Source organism: Physella acuta, unplaced genomic scaffold, assembly GCF_028476545.2.
Source record: "Physella acuta isolate Inbredline_101_S28 unplaced genomic scaffold, ASM2847654v3 ptg000642l, whole genome shotgun sequence".
Taxonomy (NCBI): Eukaryota; Metazoa; Mollusca; class Gastropoda; family Physidae; genus Physella; species Physella acuta.
Window position 1 is genome coordinate 220,849 of NW_026732161.1, and position 21,780 is coordinate 242,628.

Below are 21,780 nucleotides of genomic sequence, written 5' to 3' on the forward strand. Positions count from 1 at the left end.
TATCGTTTTATTAGTAGCAAAAATGTTTTTTTTTTGCTGTTTGCTTCCAGCATTTTCTGATACAGCAAATGACTATCTGTGGATTGGAATGACGGATTCCGCTGGTCAGGGAATCTGGAATTGGCAAAATTCACCATGCGTTTCTTTAATTGACTGGAACGTTGGTAAAATATATTTAAACGAATTATATATATCTATATATCTATATATATATATATATATATATATATATATATATATATATATATATATATATATATATATTTATAAATATATATATAAAATTATATATATATATATATATATATATATATATATATATATATATATATATATATATATATATATATATGTATGTATATATAGTTATGGGTATGTGTGTGTGTTTAATTGAGTGGCTCCACATCTCGCTTGTGTTTTTGTTTTCTTTTTCCCTTTCGGCGTCAAGTTTGTAGCCGTTCATGTGATATTATCGTATTTCAACCTTGTACAAAGGCTTATAAGTTGCAATATCTCTACTTTCTCTTAGAAAAAGAATTGTAATGGTGCACAAAAGTGTAATGAACTTTTTTAAATGCATGCCAATTTATACCTCTATGTTATGGTCTGTCACTTGTTTAAGCAAACACCACGTAGTGTAGACTACTTTTTCATTCAATGTCAGCAATGCTCTGATAAACAAAAGTTTGTTTGCGCAAAAAGGATACGTCAATGGTTTAGCCGTGATAAAATATGATTATTGCAACATGCAAATAATTTTTCAGGCGAACCAAGTTACGGAAACGGTGGAAAAGAGTGTGCTATATTCCTTATGAAAGTCAGCAACTATACATGGGACGATGTACGCTGCGGCGCAACGTTCCCATACGTATGCAGGAAAGATATTGGTATTTATTGGTCATTATACACAATTTATAGAAAATGTTCATTAATAAATAAATAAATAAATACATAAATACATTAATAAATTTATAAATGAATTTAAAAAATAAATAAAAACATAAAAAACAACTATATATATATATATATATATATATATATATATATATATATATATATATATATATATATATATATATATGTATATATATGTATATATATATAATGATTATTTGGTGATCTTTAATAGTTATTCTAACATTTTTATTCTATTTTTATCTATTATTTAAAACCATACTCAGGACCTGCCTCCGAAACTAACACGGTAACTACATTATATATATATATATATATATATATATATATATATATATATATATATATATATATATATATATATATATATATATATATGTAAATATACATACATATATGATTCAAATTTTAGTAAGTTTAAATTATTAGAAAAGAATGCAAAAACTTTTTTTTTTTAATTTAGATATATTAGCCTCTAGTTGCCTGCAATTAATAAAATTAATTGATGAGACGGGTGTATTTAAAAAAAAATATATTACTCAAAATATTCAATACAAGCAAAACAGTTTTTTTTTCCTTTATGGAATTCATTTAGCTTGACGCGATGTAAATGTCTTATAAATTCACAGTTACTTTAAAAAGTCACTTTTAGTTGCAATAAGCCATAGCTGATTTGGGGCAGTTTCATATGGCCACGATTATTAAGTTTTATTCATTTGAAATTTTATTTAGCTACATTCTATCAGATATAACGTAATTCCAGCTAGCTCAATCAATATTTGAATACAATACAAATTGTTAGTGTTGTTCGCTTTTAAAGTAAGTGGGCATACATTTAATTGTTAGAAATTGAACATTCTGGAAATATTTCAAAGTAACAAAAAAAAATTATCATAATATGGACATTACTTTCTAATCTGAAGTTACCAAATCGAAACGAGTAAAAAGATTAAGAAATTGTTTTGTAAAAAAAAACTTATAACGGACCTAAACATTTTGAATTTGTTTTAACATAAACAAAAGCACCATCTTTTCTAGGAATGTAACAATGGATGTACCAACACTGCTGGTTGTACAGGCTACACCTACAAAGGCGGCCAGTGCACTCTACATGTAAGAAAGAATGTTGGGACAATACAAGGTGTAGCTACCACCGTTATTACCTGTGAGAAATGTAAGTCGTAAATAAATTGATATTTTAATGTTTCATTTCTAAAAAGAAATAATACGAAACAATATTTCTGAGATATTTTAACCAATAATTGTTTTCAAATAAGTTGTTGTGTCGAAGATATATTTCTGGTTGATCAGTTGTGCATTTTTTAATTTTTTATCATGTAATAAAAAACGTTAATTTACTAATGCTGTTGTTAGTTTGTATTACCTCGTTTGGCCCATGTCTTATGTCAGAGACATAATCGAGTTACATATTTTTTAATCCAAGTTCAACTAACACAACATGAGTTAAAGAAATATTTTAAATCTAGAAACTTTCATACTAGACCCACCACCAGCACCGACAACAGTTGCTACAACTACAATAAGTACTACACCAGACTGCGGGACTGGATGGACGCTACGTCCAGGTACGACACTCTGCTATCGACTTGAGACTGCCAAAGTAACTTGGGACCAGGCCAATACTGCGTGTAACGCACTTGGGGGAGGACTAACCACTATTGCTGACCAAGCAGAGAAAGCCTTTGTATCAGGTAATTGCATGAGTGTTATGTAATGTATGAAATACGTACTAACTATTTTGGGAAACTGTCATTGTTACTTTCACATACAGAAACAAACTTTCTTTCCATAATGAAAACTAAAATATGTAAAGTGATGAAAGCATGTCATTTTACGCAAAATTTTGAAAGCCATTTATCCATAAGTATTCTTTTCTTTTAAACTAATAATTGAATATATATATTTAAAAACACATTATATTTGAAATTCAAATCAATCTGAAAATTTCAATGCTTTACAAATAAATCTGCATTTTTAAAAACTGTTCTTTTGTTTTGTTTAGAAAAAAAGGAATCAATTTTTCAATTCACTGTTTACTTCCAGCATTTTCTGACAGAGCAAATGACTATCTGTGGATTGGAATGACGGATTCAGCTGGTCAGGGAATCTGGAATTGGCAAAATTCACCATGCGTTTCTTTAATTGACTGGAACGTTGGTAAAATATTTTAAACGAATTATATATATATATATACGAGCCGACCCGCTGCGTATCATACGCCGCTATTTAGTTGTTTTTTTCTTCTACTTTTCAGTAATTTATAATTTGTGAATTCGACAGTACCAATGCTGCCATTGAAAATATTTGCTTTAAAACACTAACCCCCCCCCCCCCACGTGAAAGCAGCCTCCTCTTAGTTACCTCCTCTAAGTTTAAAATCGTTTCAAACTAAATTATCTGCCCCTAATAGCCGTCACCAAACCCGTCTCTATGATTGTAAAATGTAAACAGAGTGAACACCGCTCACCAGATCATGTGGGGGTGGGGTGGGGGTGGTAATGATAGTGATAGAGAGGAAGAGAGGGAACTGCAAAGGCGCGCTTGCAGCTTGTTTTCTAACTGATCCCAGAAGAGAATTATATATATACGAGCCGGCCCGCGGCATAACATACGCCGCTATTTAGTTGTTTCTAATTTTCAATAATTCATAATCTGTGAATTCGACAGTACCAACGCTGACACTGAAAATATTTCTTTAAAACACTATAAGTAGCTCGTTAAGTACCATAACCCCCCCCCCCCTTCCTTCCTTCCCTCCCCCCCTCCTCCCCCCCCCTACGTTTAAAATCGTTGGCTCTGCTTGTAAACATTTAGAGTGAACACAGCTCACTAAAACCATGTAGGGGTGGGGAGGTAGGGAGAGCGTTTGCAGCTTGTTTTCTAACGGCTCGAAGAAGAGAATTATATATATATATATATATATATATATATATATATATATATATATATATATATATATATACATATATGTATATATATATATATAGTTATGGGGAGCCGGACGTTTTCCCGAAAGACACTTGCCCGAATGCCGTTTGCCCGAAGGCCGATTTCCCGAATGGACACTTGCCCGAATGCGACAAATGCTTGAATGGACACTTGCCCGAATGCGACAAATGCCCGAATGGACACTTGCGCGAATGCGACAAATGCCCGAATGGACACTTGCCCGAGTACGACAAATGCCCGAATGGACACTTGCTCGAATGCGACAAATGCCCGAAGGCCACTTGGGTTTAAGTGAGTGGCTCGACATCTCGTTCGTGTTTTTGTTTTCTTTTTCTCTTTCGACGTCAAGTTTAACGCCGTTCCTTGGATATTATCGTATTTCAACCTTGTACAAAGGCTTATCAGTTGCAATATCTCTGCTCTCTCTTGGAAAAAGAATTGTAATGGTGCACAAAAGTGTAATGAACTTTTTAAAATGCATGCCATTTTATACCTCTATGTTATGGTCTGTCACTTGTTTAAGCAAACACCACGTAGTGTAGACAACTTTTTCATTCAATGTCAGCGATGCTCTGATAAACAAAAGTGTTTTTGCGCAAATAGGATACGTCAATGGTTTAGCCGTGATAAAATATGATTATTGCAACATGCAAATAATTTTTCAGGCGAACCAAGTTACGGAAACGGTGGAAAAGAGTGTGCTATATTCCTTATGAAAGTCAGCAACTATACATGGGACGATGTACGCTGCGGTGCAACGTTCCCATACGTATGCAGGAAAGATATTGGTATTTATTGGTCATTATACACAATTTATAAAAAATGTTCATAAATAAATAAATAAATACATAAATACATAAATACATAAATACATAAATAAATGAATAAATCCATTTAAAAAATAAATAAAAAAATAAAAACACATATATATATATATATATATATATATATATATATATATATATATATATATATATATATATATATATATATATTGATTATTTGGTGATTTTTAATAGTTACTCTAACATTTTTATTCTATTTTTACCTATTATTTAAAACCAAACGCAGGACCTGCCTCCGAAACTAATACGGTAACTACATTTATGTAAATAATATATATATCTCTCTCTCTCTCTGTCTCTGTCTGTCTGTCTCTCTCTCTCTCTCTCTCTCTCTCTCTCTCTATATATATATATATATATATATATATATATATATATATATATATATATATATATATATATATATATTTATAAATATATGTGTAAATATACATCCATATATGATTAAAATTTTAGTAAATTTAAATTATTAGAAAAGAATGCAAAACCTTTTTTTAAATTTAGATATATTAGCCTCTAGTAGCCTGCAATTAAAAAAATTAATTGATGAGACGGGCGTATTTTAAAAAGAAATATCAAACAAAATATTCAATACAAACAAAACAGTTTGTTTTTTCCTTTATTGAATTCATTTAGCTTGACGCGATGTAAATATCTTATAAACTCACAGTTGCTTTAATAAGTCACTTTTAGTTGCAATAAACGATAGCTGATTTGGTCAGTTTCATTGGGCAACGGTTATTAAGTTTTATTCATTTGACATTTTACTTAGCTACATTCTATCAGATAAGACGTAATTCCAGCTAGCACAAACAATATTTGAATACAATACATATTGTTAGTGTTGTTCCCTTTTAAAGTCAGTATTCATACATTTAATTGTTAGAAATGAAACATTCTGGAAATATTTCAAGGTAACAAAATAAAAATTATCATAATATGGACATTACTTTCTAATCTGAAATTACCAAATCGAAACTAGTAAAAAGATTAAGAAATTTTTTTGTAAAAAAAACTTATTACAGTCCTAAAACATTTTGAATTTGTTTTAACATAAACAAAAGCGCCATCTTTTCTAGGAATGTAACAATGGATGTACCAACACTGCTGGTTGTACAGGCTACACCTACAAAGGCGGCCAGTGCACTCTACATGTAAGAAAGGATGTTGGGACAATACAAGGTGTAGCTACTACCGTTATTACCTGTGAGAAATGTAAGTCGTAAAAAAATGATATTTTAATGTTTCATTTATAAAAAGAAATAATACGAAACAATATTTCTGAGATATTTTAACCAATAATTGTTTTCAAATAAGTTGTAGTGTCCGAAGATATATTTCTTGTTGATCAGTTGTGCATTCGAAATAGCTTAATATGTGTGATCAATTTTGATGTGTTATGATTAGTCTGAGATATTTTGTCTGAAATGTTTTGAACATTATGTTTTTTGTCAAGATACATTTTGTACAAATGCATTTTCTTCTGAGAAATTAGACCTTGATTTTTTCTACTGAGATATTTTGTCTGATATCAGGTGTCCTGTGAATATTGTTTTTTCTTGAAAAAAAAAGAGTCTACGTCAATTTCTCATGAGGTCATTAGAATTGTAAGAGAATCTATAAAATGTTAAATTGTTTATCATGTAATAAAAAACGTTAATTTACTAATGCTGTTGTTAGTTTGTATTACCTCGCTTGGCCCATGTCTTATGTCAGAGACATAATTGAGTTACAGATGTTTTAATCCAAGTTCAACTTACACAACATGAGTTTAAGAAATATTTTAAATCTAGAAACTTTCATACTAGACCCACCACCAGCACCAACAACAGTTGCTACAACTACAATAAGTACTACACCAGACTGCGGGACTGGATGGACGCTACGTCCAGGTACGACACTCTGCTATCGACTTGAGACTGCCAAAGTGACTTGGGACAAGGCCAATACTGCGTGTAACGCACTTGGGGGAGGACTAACCACTATTGCTGACCAAGCAGAGAAAACCTTTGTATCAGGTAATTGCATGAGTGTTATGTAATGTATGAAATACGTACTAACTATTTTGGGAAACTGTCATTGTTACTTTCACATACAGAAACAAACTTTCTTTCCATAATGAAAACTAAAATATGTAAACTGATGAAAGCATGTCATTTTACGCAAAATTTTGAAAGCCATTTATCCATAAGTATTCTTTTCTTTTAAATTAATAATTGAATATATATATTTAAAAACACATTATATTTGAAATTCAAATCAATCTGAAAATTTCAATGCTTTACAAATAAATCTGCATTTTTAAAAACTGTTCTTTTGTTTTGTTTAGAAAAAAAGGAATCAATTTTTCAATTCACTGTTTACTTCCAGCATTTTCTGACAGAGCAAATGACTATCTGTGGATTGGAATGACGGATTCAGCTGGTCAGGGAATCTGGAATTGGCAAAATTCACCATGCGTTTCTTTAATTGACTGGAACGTTGGTAAAATATTTTAAACGAATTATATATATATATATACGAGCCGACCCGCTGCGTATCATACGCCGCTATTTAGTTGTTTTTTTCTTCTACTTTTCAGTAATTTATAATTTGTGAATTCGACAGTACCAATGCTGCCATTGAAAATATTTGCTTTAAAACACTAACCCCCCCCCCACGTGAAAGCAGCCTCCTCTTAGTTACCTCCTCTAAGTTTAAAATCGTTTCAAACTAAATTATCTGCCCCTAATAGCCGTCACCAAACCCGTCTCTATGATTGTAAAATGTAAACAGAGTGAACACCGCTCACCAGATCATGTGGGGGTGGGGTGGGGGTGGTAATGATAGTGAAAGAGAGGAAGAGAGGGAACTGCAAAGGCGCGCTTGCAGCTTGTTTTCTAACTGATCCCAGAAGAGAATTATATATATACGAGCCGGCCCGCGGCATAACATACGCCGCTATTTAGTTGTTTCTAATTTTCAATAATTCATAATCTGTGAATTCGACAGTACCAACGCTGACACTGAAAATATTTCTTTAAAACACTATAAGTAGCTCGTTAAGTACCATAACCCCCCCCCCCCCTTCCTTCCTTCCCTCCCCCCCTCCTCCCCCCCCCCTTACGTTTAAAATCGTTGGCTCTGCTTGTAAACATTTAGAGTGAACACAGCTCACTAAAACCATGTAGGGGTGGGGAGGTAGGGAGAGCGTTTGCAGCTTGTTTTCTAACGGCTCGAAGAAGAGAATTATATATATATATATATATATATATATATATATATATATATATATATATATATATATATATATCTATATATATATACATATATGTATATATATATATATAGTTATGGGGAGCCGGACGTTTTCCCGAAAGACACTTGCCCGAATGCCGTTTGCCCGAAGGCCGATTTCCCGAATGGACACTTGCCCGAATGCGACAAATGCTTGAATGGACACTTGCCCGAATGCGACAAATGCCCGAATGGACACTTGCGCGAATGCGACAAATGCCCGAATGGACACTTGCCCGAGTACGACAAATGCCCGAATGGACACTTGCTCGAATGCGACAAATGCTCGAAGGCCACTTGGGTTTAAGTGAGTGGCTCGACATCTCGTTCGTGTTTTTGTTTTCTTTTTCTCTTTCGACGTCAAGTTTAACGCCGTTCCTTGGATATTATCGTATTTCAACCTTGTACAAAGGCTTATCAGTTGCAATATCTCTGCTCTCTCTTGGAAAAAGAATTGTAATGGTGCACAAAAGTGTAATGAACTTTTTAAAATGCATGCCATTTTATACCTCTATGTTATGGTCTGTCACTTGTTTAAGCAAACACCACGTAGTGTAGACAACTTTTTCATTCAATGTCAGCGATGCTCTGATAAACAAAAGTGTTTTTGCGCAAATAGGATACGTCAATGGTTTAGCCGTGATAAAATATGATTATTGCAACATGCAAATAATTTTTCAGGCGAACCAAGTTACGGAAACGGTGGAAAAGAGTGTGCTATATTCCTTATGAAAGTCAGCAACTATACATGGGACGATGTACGCTGCGGTGCAACGTTCCCATACGTATGCAGGAAAGATATTGGTATTTATTGGTCATTATACACAATTTATAAAAAATGTTCATAAATAAATAAATAAATACATAAATACATAAATACATAAATACATAAATACATAAATAAATGAATAAATCCATTTAAAAAATAAATAAAAAAATAAAAACACATATATATATATATATATATATATATATATATATATATATATATATATATATATATATATATATATATTGATTATTTGGTGATTTTTAATAGTTACTCTAACATTTTTATTCTATTTTTACCTATTATTTAAAACCAAACGCAGGACCTGCCTCCGAAACTAATACGGTAACTACATTTATGTAAATAATATATATCTCTCTCTCTCTCTCTGTCTCTGTCTGTCTGTCTCTCTCTCTCTCTCTCTCTCTCTCTCTCTCTCTATATATATATATATATATATATATATATATATATATATATATATATATATATTTATAAATATATGTGTAAATATACATCCATATATGATTAAAATTTTAGTAAATTTAAATTATTAGAAAAGAATGCAAAACCTTTTTTTAAATTTAGATATATTAGCCTCTAGTAGCCTGCAATTAAAAAAATTAATTGATGAGACGGGCGTATTTTAAAAAGAAATATCAAACAAAATATTCAATACAAACAAAACAGTTTGTTTTTTCCTTTATTGAATTCATTTAGCTTGACGCGATGTAAATATCTTATAAACTCACAGTTGCTTTAATAAGTCACTTTTAGTTGCAATAAACGATAGCTGATTTGGTCAGTTTCATTGGGCAACGGTTATTAAGTTTTATTCATTTGACATTTTACTTAGCTACATTCTATCAGATAAGACGTAATTCCAGCTAGCACAAACAATATTTGAATACAATACATATTGTTAGTGTTGTTCCCTTTTAAAGTCAGTATTCATACATTTAATTGTTAGAAATGAAACATTCTGGAAATATTTCAAGGTAACAAAATAAAAATTATCATAATATGGACATTACTTTCTAATCTGAAATTACCAAATCGAAACTAGTAAAAAGATTAAGAAATTTTTTTGTAAAAAAAACTTATTACAGTCCTAAAACATTTTGAATTTGTTTTAACATAAACAAAAGCGCCATCTTTTCTAGGAATGTAACAATGGATGTACCAACACTGCTGGTTGTACAGGCTACACCTACAAAGGCGGCCAGTGCACTCTACATGTAAGAAAGGATGTTGGGACAATACAAGGTGTAGCTACTACCGTTATTACCTGTGAGAAATGTAAGTCGTAAAAAAAATGATATTTTAATGTTTCATTTATAAAAAGAAATAATACGAAACAATATTTCTGAGATATTTTAACCAATAATTGTTTTCAAATAAGTTGTAGTGTCCGAAGATATATTTCTTGTTGATCAGTTGTGCATTCGAAATAGCTTAATATGTGTGATCAATTTTGATGTGTTATGATTAGTCTGAGATATTTTGTCTGAAATGTTTTGAACATTATGTTTTTTGTCAAGATACATTTTGTACAAATGCATTTTCTTCTGAGAAATTAGACCTTGATTTTTTCTACTGAGATATTTTGTCTGATATCAGGTGTCCTGTGAATATTGTTTTTTCTTGAAAAAAAAAGAGTCTACGTCAATTTCTCATGAGGTCATTAGAATTGTAAGAGAATCTATAAAATGTTAAATTGTTTATCATGTAATAAAAAACGTTAATTTACTAATGCTGTTGTTAGTTTGTATTACCTCGCTTGGCCCATGTCTTATGTCAGAGACATAATTGAGTTACAGATGTTTTAATCCAAGTTCAACTTACACAACATGAGTTTAAGAAATATTTTAAATCTAGAAACTTTCATACTAGACCCACCACCAGCACCAACAACAGTTGCTACAACTACAATAAGTACTACACCAGACTGCGGGACTGGATGGACGCTACGTCCAGGTACGACACTCTGCTATCGACTTGAGACTGCCAAAGTGACTTGGGACCAGGCCAATACTGCGTGTAACGCACTTGGGGGAGGACTAACCACTATTGCTGACCAAGCAGAGAAAACCTTTGTATCAGGTAATTGCATGTGTCTTATGTAATGTATGAAATACGGACTAACTATTTTTGGGAAACTGTCATTATTCCTTTCACATACAGAAACTAACTTTTTTTCTATAATGAAAACTAAATGTAAAGTGATGGGAGCATGTCATTTTACGCAAAATTTTGAAAGCCATTTATCGATAAGTATTCTTTTCTTTTAAATTCATAATTGAATATACATATTTAAAAACACATTATATTTGAAATTCAAATCCATCAGAATATTTCAATGCTTTACAAATAAATCAACATTCTTAAAAACTGTCCTTTTGTTTTGTTTAGAAGAAAGGAATCAATTTTGCACTTCACTGTTTACTTCCAGCATTTTCTGATAGAGCAAATGACTATCTGTGGATTGGAATGACGGATTCAGCTGGTCAGGGAATCTGGAATTGGCAAAATTCACCATGCGTTTCTTTAATTGACTGGAACGTTGGTAAAATATTTTAAACGAATTATATATATACGAACCGACCCGCTGCGTATCATACGCCGCTATTTAGTTGTTTTTTTCTTCTACTTTTCAGTAATTTATAATTTGTGAATTCGACAGTACCAATGCTGCCATTGAAAATATTTGCTTAAAAACACTAACCCCCCCCCCCCCCCTTACGTGAAAGCAGCCTCCTCTTAGTTACCTCCTCTAAGTTTAAAATCGTTTCGAACTAAATTATCTGCCCCTAATAGCCGTCACCAAACCAGTCTCTATGATTGTAAAATGTAAACAGAGTGAACACCGCTCACCAGATCATGTGGGGGTGGGGTGGGGGTGGTAATGATAGTGATAGAGAGGAAGAGAGGGGACTGCAAAGGCGCGCTTGCAGCTTGTTTTCTAACTGATCCCAGAAGAGAATTATATATATATATATATATATATATATATATATATATATATATATATATATATATATATATATATATATATATATATATATATATATATATATATATAGTTATGGGGAGCCGGACGTTTTCCCGAAAGACACTTGCCCGAATACCGTTTGCCCGAAGGCCGATTTCCCGAATGGACACTTGCCCGAATGCGACAAATGCCCGAATGGACACTTGCCCGAGTACGACAATGCCCGAATGGTTACTTGCTCGAATGCGACAAATGCCCGAAGGCCACTTGAGTTTAAGTGAGTGGCTCGACATATCGTTCGTGTTTTTGTTTTCTTTTTCCCTTTCGACGTCAAGTTTAACGCCGTTCCTTGGATATTATCGTATTTCAACCTTGTACAAAGGCTTATCAGTTGCAATATCTCTACTTTCTCTTGGAAAAATAATTGTAATGGTGCACAAAAGTGTAATGAACTTTTTAAAATGCATGCCATTTTATACCTCTGTGTTATGGTCTGTCACTTGTTTAAGCAAACACCACGTAGTGTAGACTACTTTTTCATTCAATGTCAGCGATGCTCTGATAAACAAAAGTTTGTTTGCGCAAATAGGATACGTCAATGGTTTAGCCGTGATAAAATATGATTATTGCAACATGCAAATAATTTTTCAGGCGAACCAAGTTACGGAAACGGTGGAAAAGAGTGTGCCATATTCCTTATGAAAGTCAGCAACTATACATGGGACGATGTACGCTGCGGCGCAACGTTCCCATACGTATGCAGGAAAGATATTGGTATTTATTATTTATTACATATAAATTTATAGAATTATAATGTATATACATATATATATATATATATATATATATATATATATATATATATATATATATATATATATAATTTATATATAACTATAGATATATAATGAATTTTTAGTGATTCTTATTATTTACTTTTACATTTTTATCCATACACAGGACCTGCATCCGAAACAAATACGGTAACTACATTATATATATATATATATATATATATATATATATATATATATAATAAAATTTAAAAATCGAATAATATATTTCATAAAAACAAAACAGTTTTATTTTTCCATTTTTGAATTCATTTTTCAAGACACAATATAACTGTCTTATAAATTCATAATTAATTTACTAATTTACTAAGCCACTTGTAGTTTGTATAAACTTTAAAAGCAATAATCTATGTGACCAGTTTCATTGGACCAATATTATTATGTTTTATTCATTCGGCTTTTTTCTTAGCTACATTTAATCAGATCGGACGAAATTCCAGCCAGCTGCTAAAAATATTTTAATACAATAAATATTGTTAGTTTTTTACCCGTTTAAAGACAGTTGGCTTACATTTAATTGTTTGAAATTGAACATTCTTTAAATATTAAAATGCAACGAAAAAAATGATGCCTATATGGGCATTACTTCCTAAAGTGAGGTTACTAAATCGAAAATAGGGAGAAGATTAAGAAATTAAAAAAAAAATTATAACAGACCTTATTAAAATTTCGAATTTGTTTTAACATAAAAACAACGTCTACATGTCTAGGAATGTAACAATGGATGTACCAACACTGCTGGTTGTACAGGCTACACCTACAAAGGCGGCCAGTGCATTCTACATGTAAGAAAGGATGTTGGGGCAATAAAAGGTGTTGCAACTACCGTTATTACCTGTGAGAAATGTAAGTCGTAAATGAATTGGTATTAAAATATGCTATTTATAAAACATTATTAATAGCAAATAAGCTCAATTTTTCTGAGATATTTTACTATTTATAGGTATATATATATATATATATATATATATATATATATATATATATATATATATATATATATATATATAATTGTATATATGTGAACCTATCATTATATTTATATTTTCATGAACTCAGGAAAATAATCTTTGACAAAGTTTCCTATACAATATATCTTCAGGACAATGTTTTAATTAAGAGATGTAATTCATTTAGAGGAATTTGAATCAAGGAGCAACTATAATAGATTAAGTAACAGAAATATTTAAATTATACTAACTCTCATACTAGATCCTCCTCCTCCACCGATAAGTACCACCCCAGACTGCGGGACTGGGTGGGCGCTACGTCCAGGTACGACACTCTGTTATCGACTTGAAACTACAAAAGTGACTTGGGAAAATGCCAATATTGCGTGTAACTCATTTGGGGGAGGGCTGACCACTATAGCTGACCAAGCAGAGAAAGACTACGTTTCAGGTAGTAGCATAACAGTTTTCTTTAAATGCAAAATATACGCACTAGCCGTTGTGGTTATTGTCTTTATTTACTGTCACACAGTCACAATATTCTTTTTTGTATAATGTGCATTATATTTTAAGATATGCAGCATGTCATTGCATGCTGAATTTTTAAAAGCAATAATTTCTATTTTAAGTTTCTTTTAAATCCAAATACTTTCAAAATTAATATTTTTTTGTAAAAAAACATGAAACGTTTTATTAATTTTAATAATTTAAATTATTTACGATTTGTTTTTTTTTCTTAAAACTTTTCTCTAGATTTATTTGCAACACAAATAATCATTTTTTTTACTTCGGTGTTTACTTCCAGCATTTTCTGATAGAGCAAACGATTATCTGTGGATTGGGATGACGGATTCAGCAGGTCAGGGAATCTGGAATTGGCAAGATGCACCATGCGTTTCTTTCATTGACTGGAACCGCGGTAACATATTTTCTAACACACACACATACACATATACCTATATATCTATATATATATATATATATATATATATATATATATATATATATATATATATATATAACTTTTATTTGTTAATAGTTTGAAGGTGTGTATATGTGTCTATATATTTAGATCAGATCATCTGCGTTATTTGTAGAATATTTGGATACGTTAATGTAGAAAGGAATATTACTTTTTAAATTGATAATGTAAAAAAAAAAACGATTTTGTTTTAAAACATTAATAAAATAATTGACCTACTAATTTAGAAATCCGATTTTATTATGCAAACGAAGTACAATGTCTAAATTGTTCAACTAGAAAAAGGTACTACGCCTTTTGTCAGAAGTTATTCAGCTTCTAAGCGGAAAACTAACCTTCGAAGAAAGAAATTGTTGAAAAGTTAAAAGCGTTTTTAAAATGCCGACTGCCAAGAAACTGATTTTTCGTAATTTAAATTGGAAAAAAAACGAAAACCCACAAAATATTATTTAAAATAAACATAAACATACCCAGGTAAACCTTTTTTCTAAGAACAAAGAATTTATTTTTAATCACTTTTAACAAGCGGAACACAATTTGCTTTGTAGAGAATAGCATCCTAAACACCAAGAATTCAATCCGATTTTAGAACTTTAAAAACTTTTATTACCATGAAGTTATTGATCAGTTATTTGTTTCAAAAATTAAGAGAGAGAGAGAGAGAGAGAAAGAGAGAGAGAGAGAGAGAGAGAGAGACATAGGAGAAAACTAATTTAAAAACTTAACTAAATTATGAAAGTAATTGATAACTTTCGACATGTTAATATGGTGTTTTATTGAAAGTAGACGTATACATTTTGGATTTTTTATTTTGAGTAATATTAAGCGGTTGTCTCATATTAGGTTTAAGCTAACAATAAGAAAACCTCAACCCTCCCCCCTTCACAGGTCCCTGTTAGCGTTGAGGAACCGATTTTTTCATGGAGATACTGTTCTCTCTTCCCTCTCCTGCCCTTCCCGTAATTTATAATCGTCAATAAAGAAAGAAGAATATGGATTTTTCTTGTTTAAACTGTATTTAGGAGCCACTTGACCTTTTTTTAATGTAATTCTGGGTCGTCTAGTATATATTTTTTATTTACACACACGGTATGCGAGTGAAGACACACATATTTCCTTTTGTATGTAGTCCTATACGTTAGTCTCAAATGTTGCTACAGTGCATGTGCTTATTATTTTACAATTGTTATGTCGTGTCAAATAAAAAACTCTTCCTATTAAAATTTACCAGTCTCTGGCAACTTTCTTTGCAGTTCTCTGAGATGATGCGACTTTAGTCAGTTTTTTTTCTCCTGTGCATCTCCAAATCTAGCTTGTTCTTCCCTGTTTTCTTTTTTCTTAAGTTGTCCATTTCAGCACCATTCCTGTAATATCGTGTTTTTTTTAAACCTTAAAACGTGGACAATCCAGCACCATTTATTTAGTTAATTTTTTTCTGAAACATATTTCGTTTTTATTTCTCCATGCAATATTCGGCCAGTGGATGCGTTTATTCTCTGCAAGCACTTAATTTCGAAAGAACTCACGTATGCCAGCGATTGTCGCTTACGAGCAATCACTGCCTTACAAAAGGAAGCTAGGCCGTTACTTTTGAACCTACTGCATTTACGCTTGTACGAGATTTCTTCGATCGCCATGTTTTGTCCATGTTTGCAAAGCTTGTTTAGATTTAGATATGCGTGTTTAAATGTCAGTTTTGCAGTATCCTTCATAAATGACAATGGTGAGTAAAGTCTCTATCTTTCGAGACGCGTGTATTGTTTATTTAATTCGATTATTTAATAGATAAATTATGTTAAACGATTTTGGTTTTGACAATGATGTGCTGTGATACTGCTGAACTCTTTCTTTAATTGACAAGTCAATTTTCGTTATTTATCCATATATTTCGTTTAAGTTTCGACTTTGATCAACTAAAATTTCGTTAGCGCGGATCAAATAAAATAATATTTTATATATATAACACAAATGAATATTGTAACATGCAAATAATTTTTCAGGTGAACCAAGTTACGGAAACGGTGGAAAAGAGTGTGCTATATTCCTTATGAAAGTCAGCAACTATACATGGGACGATGTACGCTGCGGCGCAACGTTCCCATACGTATGCAGGAAAGATATTGGTATTTTTTGGTCATTATACATATTTTAATGACATATAATGTGTGGTCGAGTCGGTAAAGCTCATGGTTGCTAAACAGAAAAGTCTCGAGTTCGAACCCTCGGGCAGATGAGGCTCGTTAGCTGGTACAACCACTCTTCTAGGAGAGACAACTCCAAAATCAAACAACTGCTGCCTTGTAGCTTGTTCTTGGTTGGACAAAGGCTATGGAAGCATATCCAACAAGAAAAGCAGGCTGAAATCGGAGTCAATGGCCTCAATGGCGCATAACCAGTTGACACGTATACTTAATTGTGGTGGAGGCGTGGTCGAGTCGGCAAAAAGCTCATGGTTGACAAATTCGAACAAAGTCTCGAGTTCAAACCCACTGGCAGATAAATCTCGATCCCTTTCAACACTAATAATTAAGAACGAAGAAGAAGAAGTATATATATATATATAAACACATTAACATAGATATTTATCTTATTCACACTCACACAAACATATATATATAATGATTTACTTATTTTTTATTCTACACACAGGTCCTGGCTCCGAAACCAATGCGGTAAATAAATACAAATATGTTTAATTACATTTTTAAATGATTGTATTATACAAAGAAAATACAACAACTCAATTTAAAAAAAAAAGTAATAATGAACAAAAAGTCTAATTGCTAATGCTTTGCCACTAAAAATTTAAGCACATGATATTTACATTTCTTTTGGAACGTTAGAAAATTAGAAATATTAATAAACGAATATACAGCCCAAAAATTTAAAAAAATTGCAAACACATTCTGTAATAGCAATTTTTAAAAACATTTTCGCCCTGTCTAGGGATGTAACCATGGATGTAGACACACTCCTGGTTGTACAGGCTACACCTACAAAGGCGGCCAGTGCACTCTACATGTAAGAAAGTACATTGGAACTATGAATGGTGTTGCAACCACCGTTGTTACTTGTGAGAAATGTAAGTCGTTAAAATTTTCACTTGTAAAAATAAGATAGACAATAAGGACTAAAACGTTTAGTAGATTTTGTTTACCTAAAATCATATATATGATATTTCCCTTTGATAAATTGTCCATAACTCATTTGTTCTTATCACACTCTCTCACTATTTCAATATATATATATATATATATATATATATATATATATATATATATATATATATATATATATATATATATAAGTATATATATATATATATATATATATATATATATATATATATATATATATATATATATAATACATATATGTGTGAAAAAACCTGGAAAAATAAATCCACTCAAATGAGAACATGAATATTGATATAAAATGTGAATTAGAGAGCTACTTACATAAAAATTAAAGAAATATTTAAAATCTTGAAATTCTGATAACAGACCCCCCACCAGGGCCAAGAAGACATCGACATAAGTATTATGGTATGTATTTTTTTACCTTATAAACATATAAGCTATTGGACGCTGTTTAACATCTCAAAAGTTGTATTATTAGTAAAATATTAAAAGTGCAAAGCATAATAATTGCTTACGATCTTCTCAACAGATAGCGACTGTGAAGATAACGCAAGATTTGAATTTTCCCATCCGTAAGTTTACTACACTTGATTTTATTATTCCATTATGTAGCCACTTTTACTTACGCCGATTTAGTTAGGTAGACGATAGTTCATATATTATATTCATTAAACTGTATATTTTATTATCTTTTGATCGATTTCCGGTAACAAGATATATTAGTTTACGATATTTCTGTTTAAGTTAGGTAAAGCAATTTCATATATAGCATTTTATTCCGAGATTGCTTTACATTTTTGAAAGACATCCGATAACTTGAAGTTGTACTTTACTATAACTAAAGATAAATTAAGTACCGTTTCACTAGGTTAAAAATATGGGATACATAGGTTTACAATCATGTTGTGTTGTTTCAGTCATATTTTGAGTGATTAAAAGAGACTCGGGGTTGTTCTTTGAGCTGTTTACGGTTTTTCAAAAAATATATTTTCTGCCAAACTGATTTATTTTAAACGTTTAATGTAGGTAAATACTAAATGACAGCGAACTGTGACATAAAGTACGACTTTAATGGAGGTTTAATTTACGTTTTAAAAAATAATCAACCTTTCTTGTATACTGTACTAATGGCTACAGGACATTACCCCCCTGGAAATTACCCCCCGGAATTTCTCCCCGTATTTACCCCCCGGAGCAATTACCCCCCTGTCAATTACCCCCCTGCCAATTACCCCCCCCCCCCCCCGGGGAAATACCCCCCCCCCCCCTCTAAAGTTAGAATCCTAACTCTAACTAGAATTCTATTCCTATATACTACTTTAATCCAAACCTTAAGAAAAAGACCAAAACCTAAACATCCACCTTAGCCTAAAACTTTACACAAAACCAAAACCAACGCTAGTGATTGGTTTAAACTTAACCCTAACCCTAGCTCTAACCCTCTCTAACTCTAGCCCTAACCCTAACCCTAGCCCTAGCCCTAGCCCTAACCCTAACCCTAACCCTAACCCTAACCCTAACCCTAACCCTAACCCTAACCCTAACCCTAACCCTAAACCTAACCCTAATCCTAATCCTAACCCTAACCCTAACCCTAACCCTAACCCTAACCCTAGCCCTAACCCTAACCCTAACCCTAGCCCTAACTCTAACCCTAACCCTAACCCTAACCCTAACCCTAAACCTAACCCTAAACCTAACCCTAGCCCTAGTCCTAAACCTAACCCTAACCCTAGCCCCAAAACCTAGCTCTAACCCTATCCCTATCCCTATCCCTATCCCTATCCCTATCCCTATCCCTATCCCTATCCCTATCCCTATCCCTATCCCTATCCCTATCCCTATCCCTATCCCTATCCCTATCCCTATCCCTATCCCGATCCCTATCCCTATCCCTATCCCTAAACCTAACCCTAACTCTAACCCTGTCCGGAGGGGGGTAATGTCCTACTTGGCGGGGGGTAATTGACTGGGGGGTAATTGACAGGGGGGTAATTACTCCGGGGGGTAATGTCGGGGGGAAATGTCCGGGGGATAATTGACAGGGGGGAAATGCCCTGTTCCCTGTACTAATATTCCAGTCAATTATACATGTATTGTTTACATTCTTTTAGAAGTGTTTTTTTTAACTATTTCTTTTAAATTAAGTATCGAAAAACAATTTAAAACGTGTATAAAAACGTTTTAATAACAATATTTTATAATATTATGCACTAAAAAGGAGAAAATAAAGGATAAATCTTTAAATATAAAATAACGTATATTAATATCGAAGATTAAATTGATATAGTTTTGTAAACATGTTAAAAAAATTGCTAAATTTATAAATATGTATACTCTTAGCCATTTTAATAATTTGTTACATCTTTTTCCATTAGAAGTCCTTTGTTCTCGCGCTTTGCTGCTAAAGGACGTAAGGTAAATTATCAGCTTCATTTACTTGAACATTTTTACATTGTTTATCAAAGCACAATGAAGTCTATACATGTTTTTTTGTCTCTCGTTTTTCTATAGGTAAAAAGTGATCAAGCTGACAGCATGTTTCTTTGGCTTGTGTAAGCCGACGCTAAAAAAAGTGAGAAAACATTAGTTACTTTTTAGTAGACACAAAACAAGTAAAATTCTCAAAAGAACATGTCAATAAATCAATAATCGAGAAAAGTATGTAAGGGATAAAATTTGTTAAGATAATGTCATAATAAATTTGTAATATTTTAAAATGCAAATTTAAAATATAATGACACCTAGAATATTGCAAAACTTTAATCTTTTTTAATCATTCCTCACTCTTAAAAAAAAAAATTTACTTGAATTACAATGCTACATTTTAATAATTCAAGCAGAAGATAAGTAGACGTTTACCAAACATTAACTGTTTTGCTGAAACTATTTGAAAACCATTACATGAGGAATAAATTATCGTACACAGTTTCAGTGATCTTGTAAGATTCGTAAAAAAACAGTTACAAACAGTTACGAAAGCATATTTTCATCATCTGGTAATTAAGTGTAGGCAATAATTTCGGAACGCATCCGATCAACATTAGCTTCACCTTACTAAATAAAGATCTTATATTGACACACATAACTTAGCATCACCAACAAACCATCTATCTTGAAAAAAAAAAGCTTTAGTCAAGCATCATAATTATATCAGTATATATAATCTGTGGACTTTTCAAAACGTAAACAAATAATTCTTTTATATAATTTTGATTTAAAAAAAAAGTAGTTCTTTTATGAGTTTCTGTTTGACCCATATATTTTTGTTTACAGCAAAATGGGCCAAGTTATAATGACATTCTGGAATACATCAAGGTTTAGCTGAGACGTCGTTAATTTTATGGATAATAACATTTTTTTCACTAAACATATATTCATGTTAATGTAGTCTATAAAAAAGCACTGTTCAATAGTACAAGATTGTTTTTATGCATAATGAAACATTAAATATTTGTTTCTTATTTATGTATTACGATTTGTTAAATTTGGCTCGATGTTTTCGATGAATAAAGTTTACACCGTCATTCATATAAAAAGCATCGAAACCAATCGATGTTGTTTAAATACTAAAAATAATTTTAATAGTCTCTTATAGCATTAATTACTTAACTACTTTATCACTTCTTTAATGTTTAATTTCATAAAATGCAATCATTTTCTAAGCTTTTTCAAATAGAAGACATATGTTGTTTGTTTGTTTGTTTTTTATATCACCTGTGAATGTTTTCACTCTTAAATTATTATTTTCTAAACAAAAACTTTAAATATCTTTCTCTTTTAATTCAACAAATACTCTAAAACAATTATATATTTAAAAACCTTATATTAGTTTAAACACTCACTGTAATATTTGAAATAAAGCTTTTCATTTCGGTAGTAAAAAAGTCTTTGATTTTTTTTTAAAACTATTCCTTGTTTTTCAAAAAAGAAAAGAAAATAACTATATAAATGAAAGTACAGCGAATGCGCTTTAAAAAAATAAACGAATGTGTTATATTTATTCAATAGCATGAAATAAAGACAATTTTTTAAAAAGTTCCTACAGCCAAGCGTTGCCGTAGTCTCTGAAGTAAGACTGACGAAT

The 21,780-nt window shown here is 31.6% G+C and overlaps 1 protein-coding gene across 1 annotated transcript in view; it reads left to right on the forward strand.

The window, feature by feature from the left end:
- LOC131948368 (macrophage mannose receptor 1-like) overlaps positions 1–21,541 on the forward strand; it is a 30,718-nt gene extending 9,177 nt beyond the window's left edge. Inside the window, exons 4-32 of the mRNA XM_059309968.1 lie at positions 51–164; positions 765–887; positions 1,182–1,204; positions 1,954–2,089; positions 2,418–2,627; positions 2,980–3,093; positions 4,551–4,673; positions 4,957–4,979; positions 5,810–5,945; positions 6,539–6,748; positions 7,101–7,214; positions 8,688–8,810; positions 9,098–9,120; positions 9,939–10,074; positions 10,669–10,878; positions 11,228–11,341; positions 12,419–12,541; positions 12,728–12,750; positions 13,332–13,467; positions 13,834–14,022; positions 14,377–14,490; positions 16,554–16,676; positions 17,203–17,225; positions 17,500–17,635; positions 18,057–18,098; positions 18,223–18,265; positions 20,072–20,111; positions 20,208–20,268; positions 20,970–21,541. Coding sequence (XP_059165951.1) covers positions 51–164; positions 765–887; positions 1,182–1,204; positions 1,954–2,089; positions 2,418–2,627; positions 2,980–3,093; positions 4,551–4,673; positions 4,957–4,979; positions 5,810–5,945; positions 6,539–6,748; positions 7,101–7,214; positions 8,688–8,810; positions 9,098–9,120; positions 9,939–10,074; positions 10,669–10,878; positions 11,228–11,341; positions 12,419–12,541; positions 12,728–12,750; positions 13,332–13,467; positions 13,834–14,022; positions 14,377–14,490; positions 16,554–16,676; positions 17,203–17,225; positions 17,500–17,635; positions 18,057–18,098; positions 18,223–18,265; positions 20,072–20,111; positions 20,208–20,252 — 2,969 coding nt within the window. The 3' untranslated portion in view covers positions 20,253–20,268; positions 20,970–21,541. The remainder of the gene's footprint in view (positions 1–50; positions 165–764; positions 888–1,181; positions 1,205–1,953; positions 2,090–2,417; positions 2,628–2,979; positions 3,094–4,550; positions 4,674–4,956; positions 4,980–5,809; positions 5,946–6,538; positions 6,749–7,100; positions 7,215–8,687; positions 8,811–9,097; positions 9,121–9,938; positions 10,075–10,668; positions 10,879–11,227; positions 11,342–12,418; positions 12,542–12,727; positions 12,751–13,331; positions 13,468–13,833; positions 14,023–14,376; positions 14,491–16,553; positions 16,677–17,202; positions 17,226–17,499; positions 17,636–18,056; positions 18,099–18,222; positions 18,266–20,071; positions 20,112–20,207; positions 20,269–20,969) is intronic.
- Positions 21,542–21,780: the final 239 nt, after the last annotated feature.